The sequence below is a fragment of the Python bivittatus genome, unplaced genomic scaffold (assembly GCF_059951505.1).
Source record: "Python bivittatus isolate LINGU-HERP-01145 unplaced genomic scaffold, Pbiv_v1 ctg000410_np1212, whole genome shotgun sequence".
NCBI classification, from domain to species: Eukaryota; Metazoa; Chordata; class Lepidosauria; order Squamata; family Pythonidae; genus Python; species Python bivittatus.
The window spans coordinates 2,806,250-2,818,716 of record NW_028277067.1 but is presented as its reverse complement, the minus strand read 5'-3'; the positions used below and the strand labels follow the sequence as shown (position 1 = coordinate 2,818,716).

The window sequence follows — 12,467 nt, the reverse complement described above, 5'->3', positions numbered from 1 at the left end:
AAACAGTTTACTGGGTTTTTCATAACACTACCCAAATTGTCAGTCTAGCTTAAGGGGGGAAAAAGGGGGAGGGTAGGAGAGAGGGATACTGCATTGGGCTTTTACCCTCTAAGTCTAATTGTTAGTTTTTTCAGAGGAACCAGCAGGGAACCCCATGTGAAGCCTCCGTGGGGTTCCCGAGCATCCAATGCCTTGTGTGACTCTGCATGTAGATGAAGGAAGCCTTTCGGGTTGCTGCGCTGTTACTGCTCCTTTCTCAGAGAAATGCTTTTTTCTCTGGCTTGGCTCCCTGCTGGGACAGGGCTTTTCAATCTTCTTCTCTCTTTTCCCTCTCCCTCCCCCCGCTTTCTGAAAAATCCCCTCCCCTCATCTCTCCTCCTTGCAAAACCCATGGAAACATGAAAAAAATAAAAGAGCTCAGAGAGGGAGGATTTATTTTCTTCCTTTTATTTTGGAAAATCTACTTGAACATTAATTTTTAAAAGGCTTTTAAAAGAACTTCTGTCTAAGAGAATATACAAATACAGAAACACAGACCACATGTCAATAAAGAGGGAAAGACCTGGATTTTTCTTTTTTTCTCCAGATGGATTTTTACAAAGCTGAAGAATGCCAGGACATCTAGATAGTGCTAAGTGTAATAATTTAAATGAGCTGTGTGGACCAATAGACTTGGTAAGAAATTTAATTGTATTCTTGCAAAAGTTCAAGCTACACACACAGAGAGAGACCCCAAAAAGGCTACAGGAAAGTCTAGGAAGTGGTTGGCAGAAGCCCACATAAAAAATGATGACATAAGCCTCACAGCATGATGCTACAATAGACCAGAGATGGCTCACTTATGTGTCGGCAGAATTTGTAGGAAGCTGGAGGCAGACATGCTGCACTAGTGACAGGATGGGAATAATACCATCTGGCCTGGCCTCTATCTATCTATCTATCTATCTATCTATCTATCTATCTATCTATCTATCTATCTATCTATCTATCTATCTATCTTCCCCCCAAGATTCCACAGGCCCCTACCTCCTAGCCTTCTGAAAAGCCTTGAAGACCTGGATTTTCCCACAAGCTTTGGGATAGTTATGCCTGAAGCCCAAGAAAGTTGTCTGTTGGATGCGAGTGGTGTGTTGTTTTTGCAGGAGCCGGGAGTTTTTATGTTGGTTTTATTTATTGTTTTATTATTGTTTATAAGCTACCCAGGGTTATTGATACATAACATGGATGAATATATAAATCTAATAAATAAAGCCTGAAAGTCTTTATACGGCAGCTTCATAATGACATTATCATGCATACAAGCATGCCACTATGCAGAATAACTTACATTTAATTAGTTTTCTCATTAATACCTCAGTACTCAGAAATGCTAATTTTCTCCTTCATAAATACCCAAAGAATTAGATAAAGCAGAAAGACAAAATGACTTGCCACCCAACATGAAACATACCCAAGACTCTTCTAATTTGAAAGGATGTATAAGACTGTTCCATAAATACCTCACCTCTTCAATATATGCAACTGTGTCATTGGTCTTTAAAGACTCTGACAGGTTCTTTTAAAAAATGAAGAGAAAACTGTCCTACGTAGCTGAATTTGTTCTATCTTCCTCTTGGTCTCAGATGAGGACATAGTTCAGTTTACAAACATGGACACGTTACTTACATTAGGTGGTGTTTTTTTCAATAGCACCAGAAGGGCCTGCAGCACTAGGTTGGAGAAACGTGGCCCGATTGGAACATAATCTGAAAGTTTAAGAGAACAAAACAACACACACATTTACACAGTTTGCGGCAATGTACACACACTGGCAACAAGTTCAAATATTGTTCTGTTTCAAAGTTTGGAGATCTGGGTCAGTTATTCTCTTCCAAGTCTGAACTCGCAGTATTAAGTTAACTAATGCCCCAACAAATTCTGTTTGAGCGCTGCCGCCACCACCCAAATCTGGCTAATATCAAGTAATATCAATAAGGAGACCAACTACGATAACAATTAAACCCATTGAGTGGATAAGTCAGAGCAGGTTAAATCAAACTTTCCTTTATTTTAATCTCTGATCCCAGCCACTTTTCATCCTTCTGGTATCTGCCTTCATCTCCTCCCTGGCATGGCTTTTGCTTTACCTTGCCCTCCAAATGATGAAAGGTGGGTGCAACCTCTACCATCATCATCCCCATAAACTGCCTCCATAATGCTACCTCCATATCCAAGCTCAGGCCCACCAGCCACAAGAGCCTTTCTTTCCATACAAAAGCACTCCTGCCCTAAGCAGGCTTTGCATCAGTCTCATCTGATTGTGTCCTTCTTCACAGATATTCCCTTTTCCAGCATTCTCACCAAGAAGCCGTTCAATGTCATCCACCACCACACAGCTGAGCTGAGACTTATAAGCATCATCAAAGATCTAAATGTTAGGAAGAAGAAGTAACAAAGCATTTTGTTAATTGTGCCTTTAAGTAAAAATAAATAAAGCTCTGCCGCTTGTAATTTAAAATTTAATTTGGACCAAATTCAAGTCCTTTGGTTTAACCTGTTTTAAAAGAAAAGCCCTTTAATTGACGTTATAACACTAAGGGGGGAGAAACTGATTTCTGCATAAAATGCACTCTAAGATTGTGAAAATAGTCTCAGAATGCAAGATGAATTCCAGGAGTAGGAACTTAGCAAAGGTTTCTATCTTCTATCTATCTCAGGCATAGTCAAGATAGACTAAGACTTCTAAAGAACAGGTATTTCAAAAACTGCTAAAAATGCAGAGATTAAGGAAAAATATTGGGTATTATATATTGCCAGTAAATTTGGTTCCCTTCTTTGGAGGGTTCATTAAATATTTGAAATTCCTGAACAGAAATGCCTCCAAATTTTGGAAAATTAAACCTCTTCTTGACAAGTTGTACCCTCTACCTGCCCCCATGCCATGCAGAACTTACTGAAAAGAATTTTTTAAAACATCCATTACCCCAGATTTGGAAGGGGATGCTGTTAACTGTGACTCAGATGTCCCACAGGTAGCACCCACATTCTAGAGAGGTGGCAAAATACTTCATGCTTTAAAATTAATTTTTCCTTTGCTTTATAGGAAAATGGTTCTTTCCTGCTACAGAAATATATATTTCCTTACACAGAAACATGAAAGCCTCTTATTTAGATATACTAGATTTTTGTACTCTGCATGATTCTTTTAATAGAGTAACAGATTAAATAAACTAGTCTCATTAACATCCCACCACCCCCACCAACAAATTTCTCTGGGGTCTTCCCAAGCATCTCAATTTAATATCCTAACTGGCCTAGATTTATTATTCTGTGAGACTAACCACAACTATTCCTATTCACGCTCTGATAACATCCAACAAACAACAATGAACAATTTTAAGTAAGGCATTACTCTCTACTGAATTTTTTTTCTCCTTTATTGGAAGCACTGTATTTGCTTAATTTTTTTACAAGAATATGTTAAGTCATACATCAAAAGCAAAGTGTCTGCTCTATGGACTATGGAATAAAGAAGGGTGGATGTCATTTACTTGTAATGAGGATTCTTTGGGGAAAAGTGGAGGGGTATCAATATTTTTGGCCATGTTTGTACATCCAGTAGGAGAGTTCAAGGCAAGTTCTCCCCACTTTGTCAGAATTAACAAGATTTTATTTGACCTTTTTCATCAGAGTCGCTTTTCTGTGAGATGGGCAGCTATACAAATTAGATTAATAAATAAATAAACAGCAAGCTTAAATGGATAAATCTGCAACAATGCTACTAAAATTAATTCAGTTTTGTTAAATCAAGCACTATAACTGTTTACATATTTAGGTCATGCACATGTCTTCTCTTAAATTTTTCTTATGTAAAATTACAACGCAGTCTAGCTAATCAACAGAGGTGTGCAACATTTTGAATCTGATTTGGATGAGATGCTTTGGAACAGCTGGAGAATGAATGCAACAGCTCTCTGCAACTCTTTAAAGAAACCAGGAACTTATTCTAGGATCAGGTGGCTGAACTGAATCCAAGACACTGCACTACCCTACTCTTCATCAAACATGACAATAATGTTTATATGCCACATTATTCTTCATAAACAGAAAACAGTTAAGAGTTTCCTAACTTTTGAGGATATCAAAAGTAAATAATCAGGAGGAAACAATACTTCCTTCTTTCTGGTGAGCTAAGCAACAATTTAATCTGCTACTGGAAAGTGTATTTTGGCTAAACATTGGAAATAACTGTAAGACTTTCTAAAGCAAGATTATTAACAGTGTGCAGTATATTAACTGATCCTTGGAAATATTCAAGACAAGCATAGATAGGTCTCTACAGGTAAAGATGTTTCAGTTAAAACAGAGGTGGGATACCTATAGCCCCTTCAGATATCGCTGGATTCCAACTTCATCTGCCAGAACCAACATAACCAATGGTCAAGACAGATATTATTGCAGTTCTTGTAATCTATTAACATTTGAAGGGCCACATATTCCCCACCCACTCCTGAGATATAAGACCTGTGACTTCCAGGAAAGTTTACTTCCCCACAAGTAAACTTTTTCCATTAGGCTTTCCCACTCTAGTGCCTTCCAGATGTGTTAGAACAAATCCATTGGCCATGCTGGCTGAGAATTAAAAGAATAAGAGCAAGACATTTGCAGGACAAAAGGCTGGAGAGGGCAGAATGATACCCACTTGGTTATTCCAGGGACAATGTCTTTTCTGCCTTTAGATTTACAATACAACTTTGCACAATGCTCCCTGGATTATATTTTTGCTTTTGCCTATCTACCTCAACATGTGATCTGCATACCCACATCTGTTCTAGCTCTTGGAATATCTTTGCCATTATAAAGCTATTTTCACACCCATATGTCTTAGGCCTTGACTTGAATTCAAAGCTACCTAACTAACTTATGAAACTATGTATGTAACAAACTGTTAAGCACTGACAGAGCAGGAAGGAAAAATAACTAAGTAATATATAAGAAAAAAACTGGTGTAGAGAACAGATTAGTAGTGTATACCTTCTTAATTGCCTGGCACTTGGCAGTTTCTGAAAAGCCAATCATCTTATCAGGAGAGCAGATCTTGATGAAGGGGAAATTAGATTCTTCTGCAATCTTTGCAGCTAAGGCTGTCTTCCCACTGTGTGGGGGACCTGTTTGCAAAAAAATAGCCCAGGGAATAGACAAAACTGAGTAATAAGGAACAGCAAATCCTGCCAGTCTTAAGAGAGACAAGAAGGTCTCCTGATGAAAACTGAGTATACCTGAAAGAAAAGATCTCTCCATATGGCTGAGACCTACATGAACTTTCAAGTTCTTAAAATAGCTGTGAGTCTAGAAGCTTCACTGAGACACAAAGGATTTCTACTACCAAGCCGTGTGCCCTCTAACAAAGTTTGCCTCCCTGACGGGGTGGCCCTTGGGACAGAACAGATATTTTGTCAATATACATCCATCCCACTGACAACCACCACTACCTGCTTGAAGTTATCCAAGTGATATAAATAATAATTTTGAAATTTCTTATATTTGTGATGTTGGGAGCGGGGATGGTTCAAAATGACTCAGAATTTTATTGACTCCATTTATCTAGAAATTTGCTTGATCTGTCCTTTCTTATGCAGGATTATAATCTGTGTGTGAGGTTAACATTTCCCACTATCACTAGATGGTAATGTAAAGGATTACAAGGACTCCTTTTTTGACAGCTTTTATAGCATTGAACTTCCAAGATTTCCTGGATGAAATTAATTAATTAAGCAGAGCTATTACAAACTGACTGTAGACTTAGTGAGTGTAGACTTAGTGATCATCTAAGGTTCATCAAAAGCAACAATGAAGCATTCTCTTTGTCTAATTCCTGAAATAGATTGTCCACAAAGAGAATGCTTCATTGTTGCTTTTGATGAACCTCTCAGCAGTTTTTGATATAAGCAATTACTGTATCTTTCTTGACTGCCTCTTTCCCAGTTCAGTGTTTTATATCTATCTTCATGATCTGCACTCAGATACATACATTTTCTAGAAGCTTTAAGGAAGCAGAGCAACAAGTATGTATTATTCCATCCATAATATTAGACAGCAGTTAGAACTAACCATGTGTGCAAAGCCACTTCAATGGTTCCCAGTTTCAGTTTGCTCATTATTAGAAACCATGTTAAGCCATTTTAGATATCAAACTGAATATGATTTGAGGTGATGCTGAAGTAAGCTTCTATAAGGTGTTAAGAGAGAGAACAGTATGAATGCTCTTTCCCCACAAAGGTGCCAGAGACCCCCTTCTGTGATCTCTAAAACCCTAATAATCAAAAATCATCCCAGATAGAAGCAAGTTTTCAAGCCCAGTACTCTTTCTAGGAGTAGACCACATCTAATCCATCCTCTGTAGAGCAAGTAACATAGAGCATAAAACCTACCTTCCAAAAGAACACTGACCAAGGGAGTACGGTCACTGTTTTTGACCTGCTGAACAAGAAGTTCCCCATCATCCAGCACCCGAGTAACAGGGTCACCCCATTTAATAATGCCATTCATAATATAGCTTGCATAATCCTCCTGATTGGTCCCAAATGCCTGCAGGTTGGAAAGAAACAGATGTAGTAAAGCAAATAGTGGATATACAACCTCCATTTGCAAGGGGGGGAATGATCTGAACTTGTTCTCCTGTCTAGCAACAAGAATGAATTAAGGACACACTCACCGGCTTAATGTCATTCTCCAGTGAAGCAAAAAAGTCTCCCCTTGTCACCTGTAGGGATTCTGCTTTTTCCATATCAACTTCCACCTTAGTGCTGGCCTAATGAAAATGGGAGACAGCACATTAACAAGATAGCCAACAAAAGCGTAAGTTCAAAATAGGGCCGCAAAGCTCAAATAATGGAACTACAAGGAAAAATCTCAAGTAGCCTCAGTTTCCCTTTAAAAGAAAAAATATGTCCAGACATTTTTTTCTAAAAAAAATCTCTTGGAAACAGAATTGTATCAGAGTAGAGTTCATGAGTGTGTGCAGGGAAATAAAAAGAGGCAAGAAGTTTAAAGAACATAAAGAAATGTAGGAAGTGGTATATGGCTGTTGGGGAAACAAGAATGGTTTGTAAGGACAAAAAGGTATGGAGTGATATAATGAACAGTTTGGTATAAACTAGTTTTAACTATATTGCCTTTTCTTTTTATTTCATGCTTTATGTCATACAAATAAATTACTGTTACTATTTCTTACTCCTTTTCTGCACTTTGTATAATGTTGCTTACTCCCAAAAGGAATAAATGGGTATGTATGTATGTATGTGCGCATCCATTCCTTTTTATTTGCTCCTGTCTATGCCGCTGTACTTTGTGTAATTAGGACAGGTGAGCAAAATGGCTGATTTGAACTCAGAGCTTTCTACTCCTCATTCATAAGAAGTCCCCAGTAGGAAGTAAGGCATCTTCTCTCTGATGCTCTTATACAACGTGATTCGTTATGGAGGGTCCTCAATGCTTCCTTGTTAGGTGCACAAGATACTGGAAAGGTACTGTGGTGGGACACACCTGGATTGCAATTAAAAGCGACTACTGTGAGAATGCATAAAATCTTTCTATATACATAAAGTCCACTCCATATTTCCAACTGTCCTCTAAAGGTTAAGTAATTAAACCATTACATTAAGAAAGGAGATGGTACTGAACAAATGTGCCGGAACCAAATAGCTTCATAAGCGATTCTGAACTGGGGATGAAGATGGGGAAGACTTGATAGAGCTAGGAAAACTAAATCAGCACCAAGGAACTTGGAAGCTTGCACTACTGAGTTGCCATAGTAAAAATATTGTCCCAATATGGATTTTAGATCATCCTTAAAGTGCATTTTTCTTAAGGTTCATTTTTATGAACTACAAGGCTCTCATCCCTCCTCAAATCCATTTGCACAGCATACACAGTAAGAGCTATGTGTTCCAGGATGCATTCCAAGCCCAACACCTGTTAAAGTCACAGGCTAACAAAAATCAGCATTTCAACACTCTCCAATATAAAAAACTCATTTAGCTTGTTTCAGCTAATCTCTAACCTTCTCACCCTGACATTTCACATCTGACATCACTCATTTCCTGCAAAAAGCAGTGACCTTTACAACTAAAAATGAAAGAGAAAAAGAAAATAAAAGAAGAGAAAGAGAAGAAAGGAAAGAGAAAGACTCCAAACTACATCTCACTATGAAATCAGGCCTTTAGGAGCTAAGTAATAAAAGTGATGTAGATGTTTATCCTCTCTGTGCAACTAGGAATAATTAACTCATTATACTATATGGGTAAAATCTAAACCCATTTCAATATCTAGTAGTAGACCAAGAGGGCAATGTTTGATGAAACTTCAGAAACCTCAGAAACTAAGGAGATGAATGTTTGATGTTTAGCTATTACAAGGGAGATACAGATCAATTTCATACATGCTACCTGTGTATCAATCTTAGCATCTATATTCAAATCAGCATGCTTTTTGCCTGTGTACTTTTATACTTTGTCTTCTTTGACAAGCGAATAACACAAGCACAAGCACAACTTTGCACTGAAGTGTTATTTCTTTAAAAATCCAATCCATATGAACAGGCAGCCAAGTGTTTCTTCCAAACTGAAAGTCATTGAAAAATAGGTATGCATAACATTCTATCAAGGAAACATTCCAACCCCAGACTGTTCCAAAATGGAGGCTAGACTAGCTCCAGAACATTTAGAAAAGTCCTTTCCAGAGTCAGAACATTCCAAGATGGAATGCTTCATCCACCCTCAGTCTCACAATACCATCATTTTCCCAGCCATGTTTGATGTTTATGTACCTGCGGTGTCTTATTTTAGCATTTAACAAAGATGAACCCTGCCTCCAACAGCTGGCTCCAATAACAGGAAATGAGCAGGCAACAAAAAAGAGCTTGGGACAGTGGTGCATAAAGAGCTAAGAAAGGGAAAGAAGATCCAATTCCTTTCAGTTTTGTATCACACTGCCTGAAAGATGTAGACATCTGGACAACAAACAGGGTGGACACCTATTTTATCTAGTTTGACCATCAGATTACAGCAGGAAGAACTGCATGCTTCAATATTCTTTCATCTTTTTTTGGTCCCCAGAAACCACATGAATCACCCTTGAAAAGCTGCTTTTACTCTTTAAAGTTTTCTCCCCCACAAATGTTAAATTCAAATCAAGAATGAGAGGGAAAATATTGATTATTTAAAGATTTATTCTGCATTTTAGGGTTAACTCTTAAATTCCTTATAACTAAGCAAAACTCACACATCTTCCATAAGAAGAACAAAAAAGGGAGAGGCATAAGGGGATGGGGCCCGAGTTCAGATCTAGTGCCATCTGAAGTGATGGGGTAGTGCTAAGAAGAAGCAAACCTTAATATGTCTGTTCATAGCTGTGGACTGGGCCGCCCGAACGAGACCCTCAAGTTCAGCACCACTAAAGTTCTTGGTCTCCACAGCCAGTTCTGTAATATCAACATCTGAAGACAGCAGCTGGTGGGTTCGCATCCTTGATGTGTGGATGTTGAGAATCTGTATTCGACCTTTTTCATCAGGCAAGCCTAAACAGAGAAATTATCATTTTGCTTCAAATAATTTTTCCACAGTGAACTTTCCAGATAAGGTGGGTCTGCAACTTCAGAATTTCTAGTCAGCATCTTAGTCAGGAAATTCTGGAGGTAACTGTCTCCACATATCTGGAGATAGCCAGGTTGAGAAAGGCTCTTTAGATATTATCACTCTCTCCCATGACTGCAATATTATAACAGGTGAAGTAATAACCTTTCTTTCCCAAACCCCAGTCCTCTGAGCAGGCTTTTCGGGAGTAGAAAGTGGAGTGGACATTGCACCTCCTTTTCACCTAGGATGTAATGGGGATTTATGAATCATTTGATTATACTTAGGCACTATTAATGTCTGACTGGAGAGTCATGGACACATCCAAGCAATTTTCTTACCAACAACTCTTGCCATGTTTTTGGACTCCCCAGTCTAGACTATTGCCCTGAATATTTAGGAGTGTCCTATCCAAATCACAGCTGTACTTTCCCAAATTTAGATGCAATGGATAAATAGTTTAAACTTTTGTAGCTGTATTTACCTACAGCATCCAAACTTAGGAAACTTGTGAATAATAAGAACAAGCCAACATGTGAAAGGAAACATTAAATGTCCTTCTCTATTGCTGAAAATGAAAAAGACAGAAGGATGCAAGCTTAAGGCTTGTTGCAGTTTAATATAGCGAGCTAACATGGATTAAGAATAAGATATTCTTGTAATATAAGAATTCAACCATTTGTGCATGATCACATAGAGGCAAAGACTCTCTATGCTACTTGCAGGGAATCAAAAAAGAGTGGCATGAATATCTTTATTATAAAAGATAATAAGGGGTTTTTTGCAATTTGCATCAAGGTATAAAAAGTAATGGCTTGGGAGCTGCAGCAAAGGTTGCTTTGTAGGAATTCTATCTCTACAAGTATTTTCCAGTCATGAGTATCATGGTTCTACGAGTGTAATGTTCAAGAGAATCCCTATTGCACATCCTCCTTCTTCAAGATAATGTAAATTATGGGAAGTGGCTGAGGTCATAGGATTGTATGCAGCCAATACAGTCTCCTACCAAACCTTTCTGATGCCTGCCTGTGGGTTTTGATAGCAACTGCTACCCTGATTATTTACCAATTTCCATTTTCACTTCCAGTCGTCCAGGTCGCAAGAGTGCTTCATCAATCAGGTCCGGCCTATTGGTCATACCTGGGGATCAAAAGAAAATTGTTACTAGCTTGAAAAAGAGGAGGCCCAGATACTACCATTGGTTCTTAGGTTAGCTGACCGAGCCCTCTAGGCACTAAGCAGTCATACTTGATTGCTATAAGTTTCCACTAAGCAAGGCTCAGCCAAGGAGGCAATTCAAACACAGCATTCCCACCAGGTGAGACTGTTCTGTTTACCCTTTATTTATACATGGAGATCCCAAAAGGATCTCAAAAGCTGCATGTGTAGGAGTCATCTAGTCATGAGAGAGAGAACAAAATAATGAGAGAAAGAAAAAAGGGCTGTTAACAGACTTGAACACCTGGCAATATCCAAAGTTCCAAAATACGTTTTAGGGATATGTTGATGCATCTGATATCTGCGAGCTGCCAACTTATGTTATACTATTCAAATGAATGATCACATGGATAGGATCCTAACTAATATGCAAACTAGTTTGTGTGAAAACAAATTTAAGATATTGTGTGGTAATGAAAGAAACAGGGAAGAGAGAGAAGGAAAAAGACAAGAAAAATACCACCACCCTGCCTTGCACTCTCACTAGCACAAGTCCAGCAAAGTTTAGGAACTGGTTCTTCCACCAATATTATTTAGATTTGTTCTTACTTTTTCTTTTTCAAGTAGCTGTCACAACGTTTTAATACCTTTTGCTCTATTTTATCTCTTTTAGTTGTCAATTTAAATATCATAATTTAAAACCTTCCTTGAAGAGCAATGGTGTAAAAATTTAGTGCAAAAGACCTGTAAGAAATATAAAAAGCTAAGGATGAGTCAATTTGGGGGTTAATAATTCTTAAGACTGAATATAAATGGCCCATAATTTCCTATCATGCAAGGTAAATAGTCTAGCTTAATCCCTCGTCGAAGGCTCTGCACTTTTGTTTTAATCTCAGGACTCTGAAGATTGAGACATTCGAAAGGGAACTAGCAATAAAAGCCTTGTATCCATCCCTCTCTGCAGGGAGCTATGGCAAAGTCCCCATCTCAAAAGAACAAGGCAACTGCATACCAATCACCAAGATGTTGTTCAACTGTTCAACTCCATCAATTTTGGACAAGAGCTGGTTCACAACAGTGTCATGGACCCCGGTGCTGCCTGCCATACTCCCTCGCTGTTTGCAGATAGCGTCGATTTCATCAAAGATGATGATGTGAACACCACTGTTTGCCCCAAGCTGGTGAAGAAAAATGAAAGCATGCCATAAAACCACTGACATCCTTATTCGAATAGCTTTTACAGGATGATGTTTTAAGGAATGCAGAATAAAAGTAAAGCATTTGAGCTGGAAAAGCACAAGGTAGAGGTAGGTTAGACTGAGCACGTGAGCAGCCCAGAGTCACACACTGAGTTTCCACAGCTAATGATAGACTTGAACCAGGATCTCTCCAATCCTAGTCCAGTTCCTTAACTACTACTACCACAGTGGCTCCAGGTATTGGAAAACATTTGCTGGAGGATGCTACTGCACTCCTGCACTGTTTACTGGCTTCCCAGATCATCTAGTCAGTCTCTGTGGGAACAGAAAACAGTAGCTCTATCTACAGCCTGAATCAACTCTCCTGTCTCAGCCTTCCACCGCCCCATTCTATAGTTAGGGTAGCCAGACACATGGCTACGCTGAATTTCCAAATGAAAAGATTTCTGAAATTGACTGACAACCATTGGAATGGATCCAAATTCTTTTCCTCCTCTAG

The 12,467-nt window shown here is 38.6% G+C and overlaps 1 protein-coding gene across 5 annotated transcripts in view; it reads right to left on the bottom strand.

Annotated features, from left to right (window-relative positions):
• The window catches only part of NSF (N-ethylmaleimide sensitive factor, vesicle fusing ATPase), a 76,726-nt gene that overhangs the window by 23,105 nt on the left and 41,154 nt on the right, over positions 1-12,467 (bottom strand). For all 5 annotated transcript variants that reach the window (XR_003085959.2, XM_007421750.3, XM_007421749.4 and 2 more), the window contains exons 10-17: positions 11,782-11,947; positions 10,677-10,751; positions 9,369-9,556; positions 6,695-6,790; positions 6,411-6,567; positions 5,014-5,147; positions 2,341-2,407; positions 1,666-1,745 (exon numbers count right to left, since the gene is read on the bottom strand). Coding sequence is in view for 4 of the 5 variants with exons in the window: in XM_007421750.3 (XP_007421812.1) it covers positions 1,666-1,745; positions 2,341-2,407; positions 5,014-5,147; positions 6,411-6,567; positions 6,695-6,790; positions 9,369-9,556; positions 10,677-10,751; positions 11,782-11,947 (963 nt within the window). In the remaining variant the exon portion in view is untranslated. The remainder of the gene's footprint in view (positions 1-1,665; positions 1,746-2,340; positions 2,408-5,013; positions 5,148-6,410; positions 6,568-6,694; positions 6,791-9,368; positions 9,557-10,676; positions 10,752-11,781; positions 11,948-12,467) is intronic.